Consider the following 23,237-nt stretch of genomic DNA (forward strand, 5'->3'; position numbering starts at 1 on the left):
ACAGGATCGTCTATGCTCATAACAGAAAACAGCTCAGTGCTGTCTGTCCATGCCAAATATAAACCTTTATTAGCAACAGAAGCGCAAGGGGGCTACAAATGGTTGTGTGACTGAAACTGTTTTATGCAAACCAAACTTTTCTGTACAGGTCAAATGACTTCCAAGGAAGGAAGGTCAAATTGATCCACTGTTGCACTGTTAATTGTTGAGAAGGAACAGGAAAGGATTAAGGGGGGAGAGATGACATTTTCTGAAGAACCATCTTTAAAAGAAAATGAGGCAAAACCAGTGTAAATGTTGGACAGGGCAACCTGTGCAACCTAGCCCTCCTCTTGTTGGCCTGAGGATGACAGAGCTGTGTGCTGTGCAGACCCGCGCATGCTGTGCTGTGGAAAACAGGTGAGAAGATATGGACACTACACATCATCCGTTCCCCAAAACTCTTCAGCTCTTAAAACTATTTGAGAGGAAAAACACTAATGTTTGAGACTTTCCCCTGACAATTTTATACTGTTTACAGCACGTAATAACTTGCAGATGCATTTTGCTTCTGTGCCCCTTGTGCACAAAAGAAAATGAAAACTACACAAGAATTAATTGGAACTTTGGTACTGTTCTTGGCCAAAACATAACTTCCTTCTTTTTTCATGCCCTGAACTCCAGAGTGACAATTAATAGGCTGGCTACAGTCAATAATTCCTGAAGTCAACCCTTCAGGCTACTTCCACTGGCAACATTTTCTGTGAAGTACACATCTACTCAGAGAAGGAGTCACGTAGGCTCTGTCTCTGGTCTAATGGAGTTATGTTACACTTTCATTGTAACTCATTGCCTGTTCCTGCCAGCCAACACAAGCCACAGAGTTGGAATTAGAAGTTGTTCCTTCCCACGCAGCAGAAAATGTTGTTTGCTGCATCCTACTCTGCAGCAGATTGGCGTACCCGCTGGTGCCAGGAAGCTTTTCAATGTCAGGATTTGCAAGACATGTTTGTATGTCCTAGTGCCAGCACACAGCAAGTGAGGGGTCCAACAGCATTCTCAGACACTGGGGGTATTTGCAGATAAATGATTCATGGCTTTGGTTGTGATGCTCAATTTACTAGCAAGAAAATAAAGGGAGGGGGTTGCTTTATTTTCCTGAGACAATAAACCCGCTGGCCATCCTTGGCCTCATTTTTATGATCTCTTTGCTGAGTGTAGTTATTTCTGTAACTCTTCAGGTATATCCTGGCATTTGCCAGTGGAGTCTCTTGAAAGGAGGACTGACTGCAAACGTATGTAGGTGGCTCAGTGGTTTTCAGTTCCGTAACTCGCCTGCTGGTAGTGAAAGAAGGAGCAGGCCTCTGGGAATATGGATGGTTGGAGCTCCCATTCCATTTAAAACCACGTGACCCCAAGCTCCTGGAAATGGTCGTGATTATGGCTTCGGCAGAGTGCGTGTTCTCGGGATAGGTTTCTCTCTTGCATGTAGGCCTTGGAAGGGGCCTCAGAAGTCCATCTCCCCATCCCCGGGCACGTTCAGCCATACATATCTCACACCTGCCATGTGACACTTCTCTGTTCCAAAGACTTGCTGTGACAGACACTTCCCTGCAGACTGTTCACAACTGCTGTGTCCACTCTACTGGAAAGTAGCCCTAGTAGGAGCTGACCACCAAGGCGGTTCAGAGAGATTATCCCTAAAATAGCAACATTCCATTGTCTATATTGAAGGGATGGGCCTCATCATGAGGAAGCCAGTGTTAGACACATGCAGGATGTGCCCGTGTCCTGCTCTGAGGTGGCAGTCTGTACTAAATTTCTACTTTCCATATGAAAGTATTAGCATTTTTTGATCTCTGGTGGAAAAAACCTTTAGATAGCTCCTTCTTTTCCCTTGTCCCCCAGAAGCAATAGAGATGACTGGAATTGGGGGTAGGGAAGTGTATCTGTATAATAGCCTTTTCCAAAAGAAACTACAATTGAGACAGTCTTCAGCCTTGCCAACCCTCTTAAAAATTACTTACTGGGCTCCCTAACGTAGGAAGACTTTTAAAAATTACCATGTTTGTAGATGGAGTTGAGTTTGCTTCCTTGAGATGTTGTCAGTCCTGGTTTATAATCACATCTTTTAAAGGTAAGATTCCTGTCTTTCACAATGGAAGCTGGGATTCCCATGTAATGACACAAAAACACTGGTCTTTGAAGAAAACACCAGTTTGGGCAAGAATTCCAAATAAATGTGTTAAGGTCAGTGATAGCATGTCATTTAATTCCAAGGAACTTTGGGAGATGGAAACCCACCAGGAATTGTGCTTGATGATGAGGAAACCAGGTACTGATGCTGCAGGGTTAGACTGTGATTTAGGGAAGTAGTTGAAGTGGGATGTCAGCCATGGTGTTATGACCTGCAGTTCTCATTTAGTCATGTAAATGTGTTTGGTTTTTTTTTTTTTCTGTAAGCTCTGCCTGCAACAAAGCTTGATGGGGAGGTTCCAGGATAACTGTTGGCAACAGATTCCTCAATGTCTGGGTGGAAGAGACCTTTACGGTGCGAACCTGCATGTTCAACTGACATTGACAGGAGGAAGGTGGAAAGCATGTCTTCTCTGGAGCTGATTTCAGAGCTGAAAAGAAGGGCTCTCATATGCTAGTTTAGTGCTTGTTCAGAAACATCCTCTCTGTGACTGACAAGTGGCACAGTCTACATTTATGCATGTAATTGTTAACAACAAAGAGGAAAGGCTGGCAAGATAGTGGCGCAAGGTGAGAGTGTATCAGCAACAGGAAAGCGTTAAAAGGATTATCTAAAAAGGAAAGAATCCCTTTTGGAAGAAGAAAATTTGTCACTTACCAGTGTGGAAGAATGAATAATTCACTCGGGGGAAGGTAAGGAGGATGCAAAGAGCTCATTATGCAGAGAGGGACAGATGGGACTGATGATTTTCATCTACTGTAGCGCATTAATTCGCAGAGGAACATAACTATTGGTGATTTGAGAAATGAGCCATGTGAATCTCAGAAAGGCTTCAGAAGGACTGGAGGGTGTTCTGAAGGTGAGCAAAAGCAGAGTTATCCCAAGACTGGCATTTAAGAGCAGCATCTGGTGAATTCCAACAGCAGCCAGTGTGCAAGTATCTGCAGGGCTGTAAGTGACAGGCGCTAGTCAAAATAGAATTGTCAACTCAAAACCATGCCAATTTTCTGTAGGATCCCATCCAGCACCCTTTAAATAGTCGGAAAGATTCCTGTTGGCTTCAGTGTGAGTTCAGGAAGACTCCTACTCACCTACACCCTCACCCTAGCCAGAGCCCAGCTCCAAAATGGACACCCACCAGGCATGGCTGTCACACAGAAGTGGCCAGGACTGAAAGCTGTTGGTGGCCCTCCCCTTTCCTTGGCAGACACTTGTGGGCACCAGCAAAGCCCAGGGAAAGCTGTTAGACACTCTGGAAGGCAGCAGAGACCTGTCTGGTCATCGTCAAAGCCTGGCAAAAGCCCTGGGGCGCTCTGGAAGGCAGCAGGACCCCTTGCAGGCTTCCTCAAAGCTTGGCTAAAGCTTTGGGTCACTCTGGAGGGAAACAGGGCCCCTTGCAGGCCAAAGCAAAGCCTGGCTAAAGCTTTGGGACACTCTGGAAGGAAGCAGGGCCCTTTGTGGGCACTGGCAGAAGCCATCAGATAGGGTTAGGGTTTGGATTAGGGATGGGGTTAGGGTTAGGTTGTTGGGGTTATGGTTGGGTTTAGGGTTAGTGTTAGGTGTAGGGTTAGGCTTATGTTTAGAGTTAGGGTAAGGGATTGGGGGTTAGGGTTAAGGAATAGGTTTAGTTATATGGTTAGGGGATTAGGATTAGGGTTAAATTTAGGGTTGAGGTTAGGGTAGGGTTACAGTTAGTGATATGGTTAGAGTTAGGGTTAGGGATTAAGGTGTAGGGTTATGGTCAGGAGTTAGAAATAGGGTTGGGGGTTAGGGTCAGAGTTAGGGGCTAGGGATTAGAGTTAGCATTAATTTTAGGATTAGGGTTAGGTTTGGGGGTTGGGGGGGTTAGATTTAACAGTTTAGGGTTAGGATTCAGGTTTAGGGGCTAGAGGTTAGGATTAGGGGTTAGGGTGAGGTTTACAGTTAGGGTTGAGGTTAGGGATAGGGTTAAGTTTAGGGTTACTGTTTAGGGTTAGGAATATGGTTAGGGTTTAGTATTAGGTGTTAGAGTTAACATTACATTTAGGATTAGTGTTAGGTTTTGGAATTTGGTTTAAGGGGTTAGAATAAATGCGTTAGAGTTAGCTGGTTAGATTTAGGGAGTTAGGGTTTAGGGTTAGGGGCCAGGGGTTATGACTAGTGGTTATGTTCAGGGTTAGGCATTAGGGTTAACATTAAGGTTTAGTGTTAGGTTTTGTGTTAGGGATTAGGGTTAGGTTTAGTCTAGCATAGGGTTAAGAGTTACATTAAAGGTTAGGGTTAGGTGTGAGGGATAGGGTTAGGGGATAAGGTTAGGAATAGGGTTTCAGTTAGGTTTAAAAGTTTGAGATAGATCTATGGTTAGGGGGTTGATTTAGGATTAGGGTTTTGAGGTTAGAGCTAGGGTCAGGCAATTAGGTTTAAGGTTAGCGTTAGGGGGTTATGTTTAAGGGTTATGGTTAGGGTTTCAGGTTTAGAGTTAGGGTCTGTGTTGGGGTTTAGGGTTGGGGTTAGGTTTATGGTTTAGGGGTTAGGATTAGTGGTACGGTTAGAGGTTTGGTTTAGGGTCAGGGTTACTTAAGGTTAGTAATAGGGTTAGTGTTAGAGTTAGGTTTAGGAGGTTAGGGTTAGAATTTAGGGTTAGGGTTAGCTTCAACAGTTAGATTTAGGGTCAGGGTTAGGGTTAGGGCTAGAGTTAGCTTTAATGTTTAGGATTAGGGTTTAGGTTTTGTCTTTTTTTTTTTTAAATAGACTTTTTTAAAAGTTAATGAATAGTAAGAGATGTAACAGACATTGTATCTGTCATCTTTAGCAGATTATTTGCCATAGTTCCATATGCCATTTGTAGAGGGCAACGAGATTTGGAAACCAGGTGAGTTGCTGCACATAGGAACAGGTGTTTCATCTATCTCAAACAAGGGTTTTTTCAGCAGAGTTGACCCCAGTACCACATAGATTCCATCTGACACACAGGATGGTTGAGTACAAGTCTGAACTGTCATTAAAGACCCCTGGGTTTGAGAAGCCAGTCAGACACGCAAGTGACACAAATCCAGGAGGAATTACTGGTACTTTGAAAGACAGGCTCATCGGGTAGAGATGGGTCCTGACATAAATGAGAGAACTGTTGGTGTCATTCAGGGGATTCATGGAAAACAGTTCATGCAGCCAGAAATAATTAGATGCACAAGTAGAAGAATGGCTAAGAAGACAAGGAACAGATCAGAAGCTGCAAGATATGATGACTAACAATAAAAGTCACTAGCCTGGTGCTGCCTGTAGGAGGAGCAGATGCCAATCACACCAACTGACACTGTAAGTGCATCCCAAGTCATATCAGCCAGGCTGTACTCTGCTGTCCTTAGCATGTGTTGAACTACAGCATACAGCATCTGATTTAGGAAAGAACTAACAGAAAAAAGCAAAAATGCATACACAAGTTATTTGAGAAGCACAACAGAAACAATGAGTGGTTTGATAAAAAAGGAAGAGAGCCAGTAGTGTTTAATCCAGGAAGACAGGCAAAATGGGGATGTCATGGCATCCTAAGGGTGGACAAAGGGATGTTGTGCAGAGTTTGGATAGTGAATCAGTAGTCATGAAACATGGAACAAGCCCTGATCTGGTGTATCTTTCCTAGAGCTAGTAAAGAATAGACTATGTATTTATCATACAGCTATGCTCTAGGATGCAAATAAAAAAAACCCAACCAAAACCAAAAACCCAACAACTAAGTGACTTAATAACCACCCTGGTCATCCCAGATGAGTTCACAGTTCTCTGACCTGAGCTGATACTGCAAGGAAGTCTAGTTCTTGTTTCATGCAGGAGTAGCAAAGTTGATGGGCTGTGAGATGCTGGGACTTGAGGCTGATGATGTATCTGTGTCCAATCACTAGATTTCAAGTTGAAAGAAAGGAGCTGACAGAGCAGAAGACTCTGGGTACTGTAATTCATCGCAGCATTTAAACTGGGTGGCAGGATCTCTGACGATACAGCAGAGGTGATAGGAATTGTAGCTCTAGCAGCTGGAGTTCAGAGAGGAGAGGCCTGGTCAGAGTGTGCAAGTCTGGTTACTGTGTATAACACCAAGAGATGATAAGCATAGCCATTCATATAATATAGCTTAGTGGCCAAGGATGCAGTTGCAAAGCCCAAGCCCCTGTGAGCGTCCACTGTACTGTAGGCATCTATGCTCAGCATTTCTGCAAACGCTTCTTAGAATTAAGAACTCTAAAAGTGTTGCTGCAAGTGTTTTCCAAGAAAATACTACTGTTCTGCTCTGAGCCAGCAAAAAGTAACAATATCCAGCTTCCCAGAGTACAGGTGAGGGGACTGGCCACAGAGCCCTTCCCACAAAGAAAGCGGAGTGAAGTCCGCTCGCATCGAGGCAAAGAGAAGGGAAACATTCGTGGCAATCTTTGGAGGCTTTGGGGGAAAGCGCTGCCCTCCTGTCCACAGAACAACTGGAGATTGTTCACGGAGGCCCTCTTGTCTCATGAACAGAGGCTATTGTGAAGTCATTAAAAGGGTAGGGTGAATTTAGTACAGAAGCAGAAATTGGAGTGACCAGGGACCGATAGAAAAACAAGAACAAAATGCCCGCTTGGCACATGGGGACAAGCAAGAGGGTCCACTGAAAGGAGGGATATCTCTCAAGGTGAGGCACTCTCAGCAATAGCAGCTTCCAGCACCCATTTGCCTTTTTCTCACTCCCCAGTGAATGCCTCAGCCTAGAACTCAGCAAGGTTAGGGGCATGTGAGCCTCACCCTCATCTCTCTCTCGTGGCAGCAAGTCTCCTCAGCCCCAGACCTGGGGAATGCAGCCACTCACTGACCAGGCTCTTCAGAGGCATGTAGAAAAGGCAGCTCTTGACTCAGTGCTTTAAATCTCAGGACTCCTTCCTCCAGGTCGATGCAACACTAAAGAAGGGGAGAGCCAGTTACTTGCTGAACATTCCAGATAGCAAATCTCACGATGTCTATGGGGAAAACCTGTATAAACATCAAACCACCCCACTTTGGATTTGTAAAGACCTTACAGTTCCCCTCCCTGTTCGCCATGCTGGCTCTTTGCTCCTGTTCTCTTCAATGAATTCCTCCCCAAACCCTTCACAGGGCCATTCCCCTCCCTTCTTCCCATGACTGCCCCTGAGGTGATGTCCTCACACCACTCAGCCATTCAGGCCAGTCTTTTCCTGCTTTATGAGTCCAACATGTAGCTACAAATATTTGACAAGCAGAAGCAAGCTTGCTGCAGCCGTATTCTGAGCCACCCACAAGCCAGGCTCAGCAGAACACTAACCCTGAACTGAGCTGACAAAAGGAGACAACTGTTCCTACTTGTATCCAGCTGGTGTTGGATACTGAATGTGATCATACAGCTTCATGTGGCTCAAAGCAAGGGCAGAGCTTGCTCATATCTGCCTTCAAAAGGCAACACAGATATAACTCGTGACACAGTGTGCCTTGCCTTATCTCCTCTTCCTGTTTGCAACTTATAGTCAGGAATACGAAGAATGGGAGATGTGATAGTGTCCTATCGGATGATTCCTTTCTTAAAACCTATAAGAAGGACTGGAAAGGAATCTGTGACACAGAGCATACTGCAGCCAGCCAGTGGCACCCTGGAAGACCTGGATGTAAGTATTTCTGATCCTTACAGCAACCAAATCTTGGAGAACTTCTTGAGAGGAACCCTGCAATAAGCAAGAACCCGTTTCTTACCTTGAGAGACAACAGTGTCTGGAGACCAATGCAAAACTCCAGCATTTCATCATCTGAGAAGAGAGAAGAGACTGATCAGGCTTAAGACTATATATACTGCCCCTCTAAAGAAAGCGTGTCTCTCCTGTAAGAGGATGTGGAATATGAGAGCATCTGGGTCATAAAGTTAGATGGTTATTCAGTATAAAGTGAATAACAAATAACAAAGGAAAGTGATGAATTAGACACACAAACATTAACAAGCAGGTGGTAACAGTGATAATAACAAAGACCAGCACTCTTCTGCCACTGACTGATGATCCATTAAAGGAGCTACTCAGGCACAGCCCTGAAGAGGGTCCAAATGAACTTTGTAGCTGGTAAGAGGAGGGAACCATGATTATCATGAGTATTATGAGATATTTGAGGGGGGTTGTGGGATTGGAACTTGCTATCAGATATCAGAAGGGGCTTGTGTAAAACTTACTATGGGCTGTGTAGGGGAAAGGCCAAAGGCAGGAGAAGGCAAGCAGCAGGGTGCATCAGGGAAGAACAAGCATGGATAAATGGAGAGGAGAGGGGTTAAGGGGGGCAGTTACATGCGAGCAGGCTGTTGGTCAGTTCACTTGTCTGACCACACCCTGCGACTGATGGCTGCAAGCTATCTGAACTTCTTACTAAATAATTTTATTAAGTAATTTTTTTCTGTGTAACCTCTCTACCCTACATGTGACTGCTGCAAGTCTTCAGTGTCGGCAAGTGTAGAAGGTGGCCACGGGTTAAAGGGCAATTAGCTCTAGATGTCAGCAGCCAGAGGGACTGGCATGCAAAAGAGGTGCCAATAACTGAAGGGACCACAGGCCCTAGGGCTCATAGATCTGTAACAACAACTGGAGGAGGGGATGTAGCTCACAGGTGCCAGCAGCTAGAGAGACCAGTGTGCAAAAGAAGTCTGGGTGCCAGTAAGTGGGGAAGGGAGTACAGGCCATAGGGCTTAGACACCGGGGTGCCAGCAACTGAAGGAACTGCAGTGTGTGCTGCAAGGTCTAAGTTCCAGTAACTGGGGAAGGAGTATGGGTCACAGAGCTTGTAGGTCTAGGTGCCAGCAACTGGAGAGATCAACATGCCAGAGAGCTCTGGGTGCCAGCTCTGACCAGGGTCACAGGGCCCTTAGGTTTATAAGCCAGCAACTGAAGAGGACAGAGCATATGTGTCAGAGGTGTAAATGCCACTAACTAGAAAGACTTGGGTGTGGTTTTATTTCCCCAGTGAATTTAATCTCGCAGGTTTGTATGCTTGTGGTTTTGTATATATAATCAGCTAGAAAACTTCAGTCTGGTCTAGCCAGTAAGTAAGAGGACACCTGCATCAGGAAAGACTCAGTGTCTGGGTCAGTGGCTAGGTAAGGGGCCCAGGGTCCAGACATGAGTATAAGACAGACCTAGAAGCAGTGCTGTTATCTGAAGACGCTGTGAATGTGAGTGCACTTGTGAATCCAGAGACTGAGGATGTATGAGCTTCTGCTAGTGAACTTCAATCCTGGTCAGCCAGAGAGGAGGACTGGGACTGGGCTATTTGTGCTGGTGTTTATGTGAGTGTTGGTAAAGGCACTGTTCTATGTGTGGTAATCTGTATGGCTGGCCTGGTCTGCATGCTCTCTGTACGGGTCTTTCTGGAATATATGTTCAGCCTTACCAGTGTATAACCTGCCACTAAGAACATGCATTGGACTGGGTGAGAGCGATCCCCAGGGTCTTAGAGTCATCCATCTGTACTTCAGTGGCAGGGAAGGAAGAATCCCCAGGTCCTGGAGTCTGCAGGATTCAGCACCCACCAGTAACATCATTAACACTTCCCATGCCTCCTGGATGCCTGCTTGCCCCGTAACCAGTGGCTGTATCTTGTAATTTATTTATAAGCACATAAGCAAGAGCACTGTGTGCACAGGGAGATGTGAGGCACAGATGTAGCAATCCTGCTCCTTCCAGGCAGCCATTTCCACATCCCAGCAAAATGGATAGGTGCTACTGGACTAAATTCACCTGTACTGGTACTAACACAGACTCCCCATGAAGGGCAAGAACAAGCAGAGGGGAAACCAGGGAAGAAAAGTGAGCTGGAGTGTGGAAGAGGCAGAAGCTCTTTCTAGATGACTAGGAAAGTGGAAAGAATGGACATGAAAAGAGGGAGCACAGGAGGTCTTGGAAGATGAACAGTACTCATCGAAGATGAGGAGACAGATAAAGGCAAGAGGGTAAAGCTGGAAGACTAATAGGGAGAAAGAACAGGGGGAAAAAAAGACAACTAAGTTGTTTTCAGCATGTGCACAGCTTGATGTAAATGCAGAACATGCAGCCTCTCTGTTGTTTTCTGGGTGTGCCCCAGTGACTGCTGACTTGACCTTGTCTCCTATGGCTCCTTCCTTCAAAGGGTCCTGCCTCAGGACACGGAGGGAGACTCAACACTCTGAGGCTACCAGGTTCTTCCAGGGTGCTCCGTGCAGCAGAGGCAGATGAGTACACAGAGAAACACTCTGGGGAATAAGATGTACCCTCTGTCCGTTTCTCTGATGACTTCCATCCAGCCAAAGACACAAGTGCTCATTCAATAGGAGAACATAAGGCACCAGAGGACTAATCAAGCAGCCTGGATAATTTTAAGAAAGGTCCATTTTAGAAGGATTTTCTACATCCTGTGTTAAAACCCAAAAGCACCTCATTTCTCCCCATTTTCAATGTCTTCTCTCTTTGTTCTCTTCCTATGCCCTTTGCCTTTGGTTACACAGAGGATATTCACAGCTCATAATGATCTCGGCCAGCAGTGGGGGTGACCACATCACCGACCTCCCACTGCGTTACACTTTCCCAGAGATCCTTTTAAATGCCCTTGGCAGGGCAAGAGGGACACAGGAAAACTGGGGGAGAGGAGGGGCTGGCACTCTCACCTACAACCAGTGCTGAACACAGCACTGTCTCCTGGCCAAATTGCAACTCCATATGTTCTACTCGGCCAACAACGCTGGGCATGGGAAGAGGGAAGTCTCCACAGTCCATGGCAGATACTTCTTCCAGCCTGTGGGACACAAGAGGTGTTATTGCCTCAAGTGGGGGAAGAGGAGGAAAAACAGGACTTCTCACTGATGGCAGTACTTCTCGGTCTCATTGGGAACAGGCCCACAAGAGGAGGAATCTTTTCCATACAGCATGTCTGGAGGCAGATTCCACAAGCAAAACCATAAGGTGTTATCCATTTGGGTTCCTCACCGCTGAGGCTAAACATCAGCTGGGCAGCTTTGCCCTACAGTACACACAGACAGAATGACACAGCTCTGCCTCCTAGTCTGGGGTCTGCACACAACTTTGCCAGGGCTCCTGCTGCCTTGCCCTGTAGCCCACCCTCTGCATCTTCTCCTCAACAGCCATGGCACATGCAAAGCTGCTAGTAATTATCACTGGGGCTGGGAATCAAGAGTGCCTAGGTTCTTGCCATAGGTTTTCTTTTAGCCACCCCTCCTTTTCTACTGTGCAAAGACTTACCCCAGCTGGTTTAAACAGCTCTTGGAGATGAGATTTGGTAGACACCCAGTGTTAACAGTCGCTTTCAATACCTGACCTTGGCACTAGAAAAAACAACAACAGATAATTACTGTGGGCTCAAAATTGACATACCCACTCCTCCAACAGTGTGACAATCCCTTAGGCCTTCCTTAACAACACAGCCAAAGATGTGGTGTTTTAGGCAGCAGTCAGAAGGCAGGAGACTCATCCAAGACAATGGTGGTCTCCCAAGTGCTCTGCAAACCTCTGCCAAATGCTTCTTCTTTAATTTGTCTTCTTTAATTTGTATTTGATTGCCCAGACACTTATCTGTTATTAGCTACTTCAACTTAGCCATGTTCCAGTCAAGAGATGAATAACTAGTGAATTTGTTCAGAAAAAACACACGGACTTTCTTAGCAGAGCAATAATTGATATGACAAATGCTTCTAAAGGAATACAAGCATGTACTACAGCCTTTGTAGGTTTCTTCTCTCCATTTCTTCTGGTGTCACAAGGAACAATGTTCCAGGGCTAGACGTCTGTTCGCAGTTGAACAGTTTCCAGAGGGAGAAGTCTGTGGGAGAAGCAGGAGCACACAGGACAAGCATCCCTGAGAAGAGCTTGAATTTAAGGCAGTTTCCAAGATAACTGACACATCCAAATGACACCTGAATCCAAGAAACAACCTAATAAAGAGGTGTCTGTTTTGTGTGGGACTTACATTAAGTTCCTAGACAGCTCTTTAGGGAAATAGGACATGAACACTACAACTACAATATTCACAGCTGGTGTCATCTAGCAAAGGGAGAGACTGGATGCCCTGCACCCAAGTCACCTCTGTGTGATCTTACTGGAATAATCCCCAGCACCTTGCCCATTTAATTTCTTCACTCCTTTGCACTTGAAAGGGAACATGAGGTGTGGTTGCCATCTGTTTTGTGTCCCTTCTGCACAGAGGTCCTTAATGGCAGGACAGAGGTGCTGAAAACAACAGGTTTCATATATGGTAGAGGTCTGAAAAAATAGTGTCATCAAGGACATCAGTAAGAGTTATGTTCAGAAAAAAAAAAAAAGGAGGAGCAGGACTTAGTAAACGAGCTGGAAAAGATGGAGTAACTGCCATCTACAAAATATGGCTTGCATCTACCTATAGTGCCTAACCACTCCCATTCTTGATTGCCTAGTTCTTCAAGGCTATGTCTCACACCAACACCCAAAAAAACCCCCATCCACAGAGTTTCCCTTTTGGGAGGCTCATTTTCCTCCTGCTATCATTTGTATCTGTCCTGCAATTCCTTCTCTTCAATCCACTATGGCACTCAGTGCCGTGAGCCACTCGGAAGAGGCAACAGACCTCCCACAGCTCCTCTACCCTTACGCTCATTCCTAAATGCTTTGAACACCTGAACTAGATCAGCATGACCATCAGGGACTCAGTGCAGAATCAGTAGGGTCAAGGAAAATCTCTCAATTTCCTGATTTCTTAGCTAAATTTGTTTATGATTATTACATGGGCTAATCATCACAGAGAGCTACATCCAGTATTTCCAAGATTTCATTTTCAAACGTGTTATTTGTGAGTTATTATAAAAAAAAAAAAAAAGGAAAACACACCTCCTGTGAGAAATACTGGAATGCTGCAAACAGACACAACAGCAATAGTAGCTTGAGTGCTTATTGCACTCAAGGCAACCTCAGCGCATACTGGAAACTTGAAGTCTGTTTTGTCTTGGAGCTCTTCCTCTGGGCTAAATTGCATCTGCAGTACCTCAGTGTAGAGAATTTAATCATTCTGAACATTTAGATACACCATGTTCCTAGAATGGCCACTTAGTTGACAAATTCTCAGGAACTGCAAGGCTACTGGAGCTAGAGATCTCAACCTATATGGTTTTACAGACTTCACCAAGAATCATGTAAGACTCATATGTATGATGTATATTTAAATAACATCAGTGGTTTTAGAAGGAAGAGCATTCACCATGTGTGGCCTCATCCATTAACAAAGAGAACAGTGTTCAAGCAGTATCTACACAGAAAATATGCACAGATGCATATTTTCAACAGATCCTGATTTGGTTATTATACCTTTTATTCTTTAATGTAAAAAAGCATGTCTTATTCATAAAGAGTTATGCCCAGTTAATTCACAATCCTGTGTGACTGCAAACACTTGTGGCTTCCTAGAACACCCAAGTGAGGCATATAATGTTAAATACTTTAAGAAAGCCAAAGCCAAGACAGATCTCTCAAACTTCTGGCTATCAGCACTGTGCCTTCCCCATTATATCATGTGCTTCTCAGAGTCTCAGCCACACTAACATCTACATTCAATCCAAAGCTGTTCTTTAGCACATGGTATGGAAATCTAAACTTCAGCAGGGAACGTTCAGACTGAACATTAGGAAAAAATTTTTCACAGAAAGAGTGGTCAGACAGTGGAATAGGCTGCCCAGGGAGGTGGTGGAGTCACCATCCCTGGATGTGTTTAAGGGTCATTTAGATGAGATGTTGGGGGATCTGGTGTAGGGGAGAACTTTGTAGAGTGGTTGGACTTGATGATCCCAAGGGTCTTTTCCAACCTGAATGATTCTGTGATTCTGTGGAATTGCCACAGAACTACGAAGTCACAGGTTGGAAGAACACAAAACTTAACTGACTTGATACCAGCTGGAAGATTCAGGAAACAGAGTCAGACCACAGAGAAACCAGCCCCCAGAAGCCCTCCTGCAGTTCTTTTCACATTCATACAGGAATATTCCCCCAGCTTCTTCACAAATGAGCAGTCCTTTTTCACTGTGGAGCAGCTTGGTCCCATGGTAATACAGATCACACATGACAGAGCGGGTAGGAGACCCAGCTGTGCTGCTCTCTGCTCCCAGAACGCACATCCATTCTCTTGCCTTTCTGCCTCTTGGCACAAATCTGTTTTAAGCAAGTGGGGGAGCATGCCAGCGCCTCACAGAAAGGGGAGAGCTGCAAAGCACTCTATTTAGAAGCTCCTGGCTTTGGCAATACTTGTGCTTGTTCAAGAAAAAGCATTGCCACCATGGGTCCAGGCTGCCTGGCATGTCAAGTTTAAACATTCAGGACTAGGATTAGTCCCTGCCCATAGAGGTCCCCAAGGCCAACTGGAGAGATCTCACCTTACCTCATGACAACAACAGTTTGTGGCAAAAGCTGGTATTACAAAGTCCAGGCTTCTAGAGGAAACAACCTAGAAATTGACTGGACCCAGAGGACAGTCCTATATCCCTGCCCATGGCAGGGGGGTTGAATCTTTAAGGTTCCTTCCAACTCAAACCATTCTATGATTCTATGACAAAATGCCTTCCCTTTTGCTTTTAGAGCTCTGTAATGTCTGTGCTGTCTGGTCCTCACTGACACATCAGTCTTGCCTAGAAGGATTGTGGCCAGACTAAGCAGAGAGACAAAATAAATCACAAAGTGCAGATACATGCTAAGTATCTTCCTCCTTATCCTCTGTACTGTGTTTCACAGAAGAGGCTTCTCTGTGCCTCTTCACTACCTAAGCGGGTATCTTAGCCATAAGCATCAGGTCAGGTATGCTCCCACATTTCCCCATACTGCAACCTGCCAACAGTGTCCAGCTGAATCAGCTCTTCCTCATTAACAGACATGGATTCTGCTGGGAAAGAGTTAACCAACCAGCACAGAAGCCAGCTGTTCATTGCCCAGCTACAGAAAAGGCATTGTATCAGCTCTTCAGAAACAGAAGACACTAACACTAACCATTTGCCCAGAGAACTCCCCAGGAGCCTGAGGAGAGTCACTGGTCCAGCATACCACAAGCACAATGCAGATTAGGTAAGGAGTACACAGGCAGCTGATGAGCACTCTAAGCCTTCTTGGACTACACATTACCCACTCTCAACTCCCCCCCCCCAAATTTTCAGTCTGTTACTACTAGTCACCATTAGTCATTATCTAAAAGTCAGTTATGGGGATTTCCAAGAAAGAGAAAGAGGGGAGTGGAATCAGTAAGGATCACCATTTATAAAGAGCTTTGTTTCCTGAAATAATGTCAGTTCCAAAGTCAAGAAGCTGCTTTAACCAACCAAGGTTGATTAATCCCAGGTTCCTTTGGCACAGAGGAAAAGCAGCCTTGGACAGCAGTGGAATCTTTCAGCATCTATTTCCAAGTCAATGAGAGGCAATCCCCACCACAAAAAAATTACAGCTTGATTTTATGATGCAGATGCCAGTCATGACAAACTTTCCAAAGTGCTTTGCAAAAACTGTGCAAAAAGGGGCAGTTCTGCTAAAGTACCATGTCAGCAACCCACCTAAGTAAATAGTAAGGTGAGTGACTCTGCAGTATAACTGTTATAGACTGGGTCTGTCTGTGATCTCTGAAACTTAAAAAAGCCTTAGGCACAGGGCAATTATAACCTGTTAGAGTAAAAACACTTACTGCCTTAATCTCCCTGTATCACTGATGTCTACATATATTCAGCTTTATTTCCTAACCAAATTCAGCTACTAGTCAGGAGATGCACTTGTTACCACTTTGAAATCTTCAGCATCCCTCCCTGAGTGGCAGATGATCTTTTCTAGGGAACTGCTGTCAGAGAGAAGAGACTTCACTGGGGTTGTGTTCTATTTCTAATAAAAACTGCACCATAGTCAAGCAGCTCTCCAAAAGGTACCAGCTCACCTCTCTGGTTAAAATGAACAGGCATCCTGAGTGCTATTTCTGCCATACATCTGTTACTTACAGGTGAGGCTTTTTGAAGTTCACAAATGTGAACATGAAAAGCAGCAAGACTAAAAAGAATGGGAGAAGAGCTTCCTTTCCTTTGATGTAAGAAGATTAAGTGTGGCAAATAATGACTGTCTCTTAAGAAGGGCAGAAAAAGAGAAAAATGCCTGTGCAGAAGGTACTGAGTTTAAGGAGAGTTAAGTGCAGTGTTAGACCTATTTCCTTGACTGTGATGTTCATTAACCTTCCTCCATGGAGGAAAATATAATGTGTGGGATAGCTGGGGTACAGTCCATTAGAAACAAAAAGGGGAACAATTAGTGGACTCTGACGCTGAGTTACTTACTGCCCATGGGATATGATACCCATGCATGACAGTCCTTGTTTGATGTACACGCCTGGCAAAACCCCACCCTTTATCAGTGAGTTTCCTCTTACAGAACAATACAGACTGACAACTAAAGAAAAAGAAACACCTTCGTTTGCTAAAAAAAAAAGACTCCAGCTATTTGGAGAAATTACACTGAGAGCCATTCATCCTATTAGTCTGTTTTCCCGAGTATGGTTATGTTAACCTAGTTACATCAGTCTAAAATCCAGGGTAAGCAACGCCTAACTGCAACAGTAAAGGCTGGGAAACAAACCAGACCTGGTACTGAAACACTGGTTCCAAACATTTCAGAAACTTGCCAACTGAATTTTCAAAGGTATACGTGTTTTTCCTGGAAGTGCAGACTTTATACTCTAACATGTGAGATGTTCTTTAGGACAGGTAACTGAAATAAACCCAGCTTAAAATGGATTTCGTATACCAAGTCTATACTTTGGTGAGTCGCATATCTGCGTATTACTGAACAGCTCTAACCATGCAGCCTTCTTTTATGGGGCACAGCTTTTGGATGTGCTTTCTTACCTACAGGGGCCAGGGAGGAGTGTGTTCTGCTGTATGGGAGGATATAAGGAGAAAAGGGAGCTAAAAATACTGCTTCCATCAAGAAATGCAACAGCGCTAATTCAGAGCACAGTTAGCCATTTTCTTAGGAGGTCCTTTGACACCTGAGAGAATCAGACCAGACTGAATCCAGTAAATGTAAATCAACTAGGGACACCTCTCTTAAAGTGATAAGGAGACATTCCTTGTTTCTGTATGCAGTTATGAAATACTTCGTATCATGGGAAAGCTGGCCTCCAAAGAAAGGAGATGTCATTAAGGTAATTTGTCTTCAAATACGGACAACTAGAATGCATGTGACAGAAAGGCTTTCCTCTGTCTGTTGGAAGAACTGAATCCAAACTCTAGGAGAGGCCATGTAGGAAATCTGCTCTCTCTGGCTGCAGCTGCCTTTGCAATTAATAACTTATCATGGCCCTTGGGAGTGGGGCAGCTGGAACTCATTGAGCATTTGCCATCACTGTGAAATCAGCAGCACCATGTTGTTGCCTTACCTGGCACTGTATTAGCAGGGATGAAGTCTCTTTCCTCCTGTCCTTTTCCTTTCCCATCTTTTCATCCTGGTCTTTTGCCAGCGGAGATTGAACCCGTGCAGACTGAACCCTGGTCTCGCCCCGCAGCTTGTTCAGATTGCCTTCCAAGAGGCGCCGCTGGACCACACTATGTGGCTGCTGTCTCCATCACAAAGAAAGAGAAATCTCAGCTAAGTATGGAGCTGAGGACAAGGACATGTACTAGCCCAGGAAAACAGATTGTAAATACATAACCTAGCTGATTATCCTGATGAAAGACAGGCTTATCCCAGAAAACTTCCTTTAAATACCAAGATTTTTCCTGTAGCCACTATGGTGACGTTAAAATGTTGGGATATCTGTGACAGGCAGGTCTCTGGGATGCAGTTATTGGAGGAGAAGAACATGCCTGATGCATGCTCTCCCCACACGTATCTGTTCCTTCAGCTAAACATGCACTTGGCAGCCTCATACCTGTTCAGGTACTGCACTACACTACCGGGTGGGTGTGTGCTGACGTCCAGCCAGGCACAGCCACCTTCTAATGTGGGAGGGGATGGGGCACGCAGCATGTGTGTGATGTACATATGGGTAAGAACACAGGACTCCACAAATTTTAGGTGTACAAGCAATTATTTATAGTGAAGCAAGAAGCTTCCCATGCATAGGAAACTAAAACTAGCTTCTAATGTTATTTGGAGTCTGTCTCTGCTTCCCTCCATCAGAAGCGATACTATTTTGACTCCCTTCCTAGTTGGGGGAGCATCTATGAAGCCCTCTGTTGTTCACAGCTAGAAGGGAACACCATCAGCCAGATCAACAGCTGAAGGACCTTTATTCCTATCATCTTATTCAATCTCATGTATCTTGTACTCCTATTTCATTCCTATCTCCTTTCTTCCAGGCAGAAGAAGGGGAGGTGCACCAAAAGGAAAGAAAAATTGTGAAAAACTTCTTGTCCCAACATTGCATACACACAGAGGAAATTGTTGCTTTGGAAAGAAAGCTCCCTTCACCATCAGCTTGATGCTCTGGTTTTTGCCCAATGTGGATCCAGTGCCTCCAATCCCTGCACAGCTACTGAATCAACAATGGGCAGCGTCAGTGGAGTAGGCCCGTTGGAGGTAGCTTTGTCCTTTCTCCATGTACTCAGCCTCATGGCCCTTCTCCAGGAGAGCAGCTGTTCAGAGCTGACAATAGCGTTCTCAGTAACGACTGCCTATGTGAAGAAAGGCGATGAATCTAAAGGGGCTCATGTGCTACAGCGTAAACCGTTGCTTTTGTCTTTCTCAAAAAAAAAAAAAATCTACTTCCAGATGGTGCAGCAGTTTGATGTAGGATCTTATCAATGTGCAGGCCAAACATCTGAACCAGACCAGACCTGCCAATGCGCCAGGCTGTATTAACCCTACAGAGTGTGTGTGCTTCAGACTAGCTTTATGCTTGGTCAGAGGGCTGAGGCCGGGGAAGTGTGTCGATTGCAACTCGAAGCACACTGACTTGTTAGTTTTGCCTAATGGTTGGCTCTTCTGTTGCACTCAGTATTGCTCTTCGCAAGGTGCCAAGTCCCCCATGCCTCTGTTTCCCTGTCACTCGAGCAGCGAGAGTCAGATCATTCACATGCTGCATGAGACACACTGCGGTAGTTGAAAAGGTGAGGTAAAAATATCCCTCTGCTCCTGGTCTTTTCCCAGCCTGCTGTGCAGGCACACAGCACAGCTGGCTGTTGTACTTCACTCCCTAAATACTCTGAGCACAGTGCCCGTTTGGCTGCCAGCTAACATCTGGGCCATGGGAAAAGGGCAGGGAACGGACAGCAGGTCTCCAAATTCCCACCCTCCCTCCTGTCTCCTCTCACAATCTGGCATGCAAAGGACCTTTCCCTCTCCCTGCAACCTTTCCCACAGAAAGAGCAGGCCCTTTGCAGCTGCCACCTCTGTCCCCTTCCTGTCACTCAGGCTGGGAAGAGGCCAAGTGTTGATAAGGACTCACAAGTAGCTGAGCTCTGGGACTGTGGAGGCATCTGATTCAAGAGCAGACTCCTTGGGCTGATGAGAAGCAATGAGATGAAGAGGATGGTGAGGGAGGACCTGAAGAGAGTTGTGGCCAGCAGCTGGAAGGGAGACCCTTCCAGGACTCTTAGAAGGATCAGAGCAGATTCCCAGTTCCATCATGTTCAGGCTCTCCAATGTGAAATCTCAAGGCCTTGTTATGATTAGTGAAGTGGTATGAGCTGGGAATCTTGGGTTCTGGGAGTGGAGAAGTCAGATCTTTGGATCTTCCTGGTACTTTCAGAATGTTTTAGTCAATGCAGCTACTTCTTTGGGGTTTTTGCCATTTAAAAAAAAAAAAAAAAAAAAAAGTGTCATCCTTGTAGTTGTTATAAAGCTGGAAATGTGAGTCCCCACTGAAAAATATAATTTCTCATTGTTGGAGATGTGATGGGCCCATCAGATGCCATATGCTGCTGGATGCATTGCATAAGCTGCACACACAGAATACACAGAAAAGAGTGACAAAAAGCCTGACTTTGTATAAGAAAATCTGTGGTTTATTTAAATGACATGATGCCTTGCTCTAATTTTAGGACATGCAGGGCTGCCACAGCTGAAGTCTCTGGCACTGTCAACGGAGACATGTTCTGGGGAATTAAACTTTCCTCCCAGTGTAAGTGCTATAGGACTCTGGGATATTTTGCACTCTCTCCAAGATGAACCTCTCCAGCACTTCCTGATGTTGCTTTGTTTTCAGCCCTGCATGCCTGTCCTCCAGGAGGGAGCCAGGTCAATTTAGGAAACATAGATGGAGTTTGACACGGGGCTGGAGGAGTGCCTGAAAGCATATTTTGAACTCTAATTTGCAGCCCCCAAAACATCACAGCAATATCACAGTGGCCTGTCAAGTTGCAGGGACTGTTGAATTGCTCTTGGAAATCTAAGGCCTGGTTCTTCTCTTCCTCCAAGGTAAACGAGAAACAGAGGTACTGCAGGTACCACACTGACCCCAGGTATAGCACTGTGCGTGCGAACTTTGCACAGGTGCCACACTTTATTTTGTGCCTTCTAACACCAGAACAAAATTTCCATGGCAGAAAAGATGTTATGTTTTATTCAGTGCTCCCTAGCTCCACGATAAAAATGTTTCAGCCATTCTGTTACGGACCAAACACAAACTATTTAGTAGTTTTCAGTGACCGAACACCATTTGCGTGTGAGGAAGTGTCCTGCCTAGAATGGCTAATTTTACCAGGAGAGCTGCTCGTGGCAAGCAATTTGGACAAGGCCTGTCTTGCTAGAGCACATTTGGGGCTCCAGAGTGCCAGCCTCTGGGGGCCAAGACTGCCACCCATACTGTGCAGGACTCTCGCAGAGGCCTCTGGCTGGCACCACACTTGTCATTTTGGGGCATAGTGTCACAGGAATCGATTCCAAAGCAAAGCAGGTGGACATGTTTCTCTCTGCCTTTGTGGATGGGCTCAGCAAACATGCACTGAAAGACTCAAAAGTGGCTCCTCCCTGTTCTCTGCCAAAAGCTGCACAAGGAAGAGCCCAGGGGTATGTCTGGCTATCCCCTCCTGAGGAGATGTTTCAGCTGCAGTGTGGCAGGGCATGAAGGGCCAATGCTAGCCTGCCTGTGCTGCCAGCCCCCGGGCTCTGGTGTGGCCAGACCTCCTTCCCTGCATGGAGAAGAGGCCCTGTTCCTTGCTAACGTGACACCTACATGACTCCCCTCTTGTACTTCAGACAGCGACCGTGTTCAGGGCCAGAGGGACGCTCAAGACCAGTCCCTGCTGACAGCCATGTGTGCGGCTGCAAAGGACAGGCAGAGCATGAGGCAACAGCTCAGGGTGACTTTGAGGAGCCACCCTTGACCCTGCTGAGCCAGAGACTCTCAGCAGCTGCAGGGAGGGTGGTGGGAGCAGGAGGGGGCGCCAGCAGTGGAACATGGCCCTGACCCCTCATCTGCGCATGGCAGAGCTGCTGCACCCAAAGGTTTTAGCAAGGAGGATAGCTTCCACCCAGGCCCAGTGCCTGGGACCCTGCCTGTCCTGCACACATGTGTCCCTGTGTGCCCCAGCACCTCGCTGCCAGCAGTGGTGGGGCCTGCCACAGCAGTTGGGAAACAACCAGAGGAGATAACACATGCATGAGCATCTGTGGTATTGCTGTGATGGTCTGAGGATATAGAGGGAAGCACAGGCTTCAGGGAGGGGCAAGATCTTTTATGACACTCCCTGGCACAGCTGGAATAAGTGGTTGTGCCCCCATCACTGGCCAGACCCGGGGCCTCTTTTGGGAAAATGGTTTAGACCTCTCCATCCTTGAGCAGTTAAACTCCACAGTGGAGAGAAGTTAGACAGCAAAACTGCCAGAGCAAGGGGGAGATGCGTGCAGTTAAGCCAGCAAGAGATCCTATGGAAAATTGCTCCCAGCCTTGGGAAAGTCCCTTCAGACCACAGACTGCCCAGGCTCCTGGAACAGATCCCTTCCCTGATGCCTCCTGCTCCATGTCTCTACAAGGAGATGCCCACAGGCCTTACTCCCATGCCTCCTCCCCAGAGGTGTCATCCATGGGTGCTGGCCACTGCAGCTGCCTGCACGCCTGGCTAGCCATCCTGCCCTGTGCTAGACCCTCTGGAAATCCAAAGAGTAGGGGGAAAGAGAATAATGGTAAAAGGTGACAAGGTCAAACATAACTCTCAGAGTTTCATGAACTGTGCTTCCCTCCCTGCTTAATCCAGGGAGGAGTCTGCTTTTGAGATGGATCATGCAGGAATACAAGGTAGCTTTCAGAGATATCCCACATGGAAACATGTATGTCAGATGAACATATATATCTGTACTGGGTGAGTGGAAAGTTGGATGCTGGAGACTTCTTCCAGTCCATGTCTGCCTGCCTCTGTGAGTAGTTTGGTCCCTATGGGGATGCATGAGAAGATGGATGCAAAAAAAAAGGGTGATGCATTCCTTCTCCTCACCCTGACCTGCTCCTAGGATGATGCTGAAGGGAAGTTTCGTCTTTGCTGAACCCATGACCCTTTCACAAAGCCTGACAGCAATTCCCAACTGGGATGAAGGCTATTAGGAGAACCCGCTCCCAAAGGGGATCCCGCTGGACTCACCAGATCCTTGGACGTGCCAAGCCTTGTCAAGCCATCCAGGGGCAGCAGGTCAGCAGAGTCCTTGTGCACAAACTGGGTGGCCTGTTTAAGACGCCTCTTCTGTTGCAGAATAGCTTTGTTCCTCAGCTCCACCTCGCACTCCTCTCGCTCCAGGTCAGGAGTACCTTCACTCTGTTTTTCCTCCTGGTCTCCTTGCCCCAGTGGCAGGGGGCAGCTCTTCCTTGTGCTCATGGTGAAAATTCAGACAGAACAGGTCCTTCTTTGTACGGTGGCGTGTTCCCTGAACTCGTTTCCTGGTGTTTGCTCTCCTGAGGCTGACTCAGTCTCTGAGCTCCTTTCCCTTTCCCTTCCCCACAGCTCTCTTTCTCTCCCTTTCTCTGCCTTTCTTCCTGCTCTCTTAGTTATAACTCACCCATTTCTGAAGTGTCTCTGTGCCTTTTTCTCCCTCTGTCCTCTCCACTCCCCCAGTGTCCCTCTGCTCCCCACCTCTTCCTCTCCCTCTCTTCTTCTGTCCTGCCTGCAGCTCTG

The 23,237-nt window shown here is 46.1% G+C and overlaps 1 protein-coding gene across 3 annotated transcripts; it reads right to left on the reverse strand.

The window, feature by feature from the left end:
* Window positions 1–46: 46 nt before the first annotated feature.
* NRIP2 (nuclear receptor interacting protein 2) lies at window positions 47–23,177 on the reverse strand. 3 transcript variants are annotated; one of them, XR_012623443.1, is made up of 7 exons: window positions 22,710–23,177; window positions 17,570–17,746; window positions 11,398–11,480; window positions 10,806–10,933; window positions 7,883–7,935; window positions 6,926–7,078; window positions 47–6,183 (listed from the first exon to the last, which is right to left on the reverse strand). XR_012623443.1 is itself a non-coding variant. In XM_074825793.1 (6 exons), the coding sequence occupies exons 1-6, from the start codon at window positions 22,938–22,940 to the stop codon at window positions 6,986–6,988; spliced, it is 765 nt and encodes a 254-aa protein (XP_074681894.1). In that variant the 5' UTR covers window positions 22,941–23,177; the 3' UTR covers window positions 47–6,985. The 3 variants fall into 3 exon arrangements, 1 of the variants encoding a protein (XP_074681894.1); XR_012623442.1 differs by having other exon boundaries at window positions 47–6,205; XM_074825793.1 differs by having other exon boundaries at window positions 47–7,078.
* Between the last annotated feature and the right edge of the window lie 60 nt (window positions 23,178–23,237).

The sequence above is a fragment of the Strix aluco genome, chromosome 5, assembly GCF_031877795.1.
Source record: "Strix aluco isolate bStrAlu1 chromosome 5, bStrAlu1.hap1, whole genome shotgun sequence".
Classification (NCBI taxonomy): domain Eukaryota; kingdom Metazoa; phylum Chordata; class Aves; order Strigiformes; family Strigidae; genus Strix; species Strix aluco.

Excerpts from the sequence above, each read along its gene's own strand:
- NRIP2 (XM_074825793.1), bottom strand. The coding sequence starts at position 22,940 with ATGAGCACAAGGAAGAGCTGCCCCCTGCCACTGGGGCAAGGAGACCAG. Across the intron at positions 11,481-17,569 it reads CCCTGCTAATACAGTGCCAG|TGCCAAGGTCAGGTATTGAA; the intron begins GTAAGGCAACAA and ends TGTTTTTTCTAG. Across the intron at positions 7,936-10,805 it reads GTGTTCAGCACTGGTTGTAG|ATGATGAAATGCTGGAGTTT; the intron begins GTGAGAGTGCCA and ends CTCTCTTCTCAG.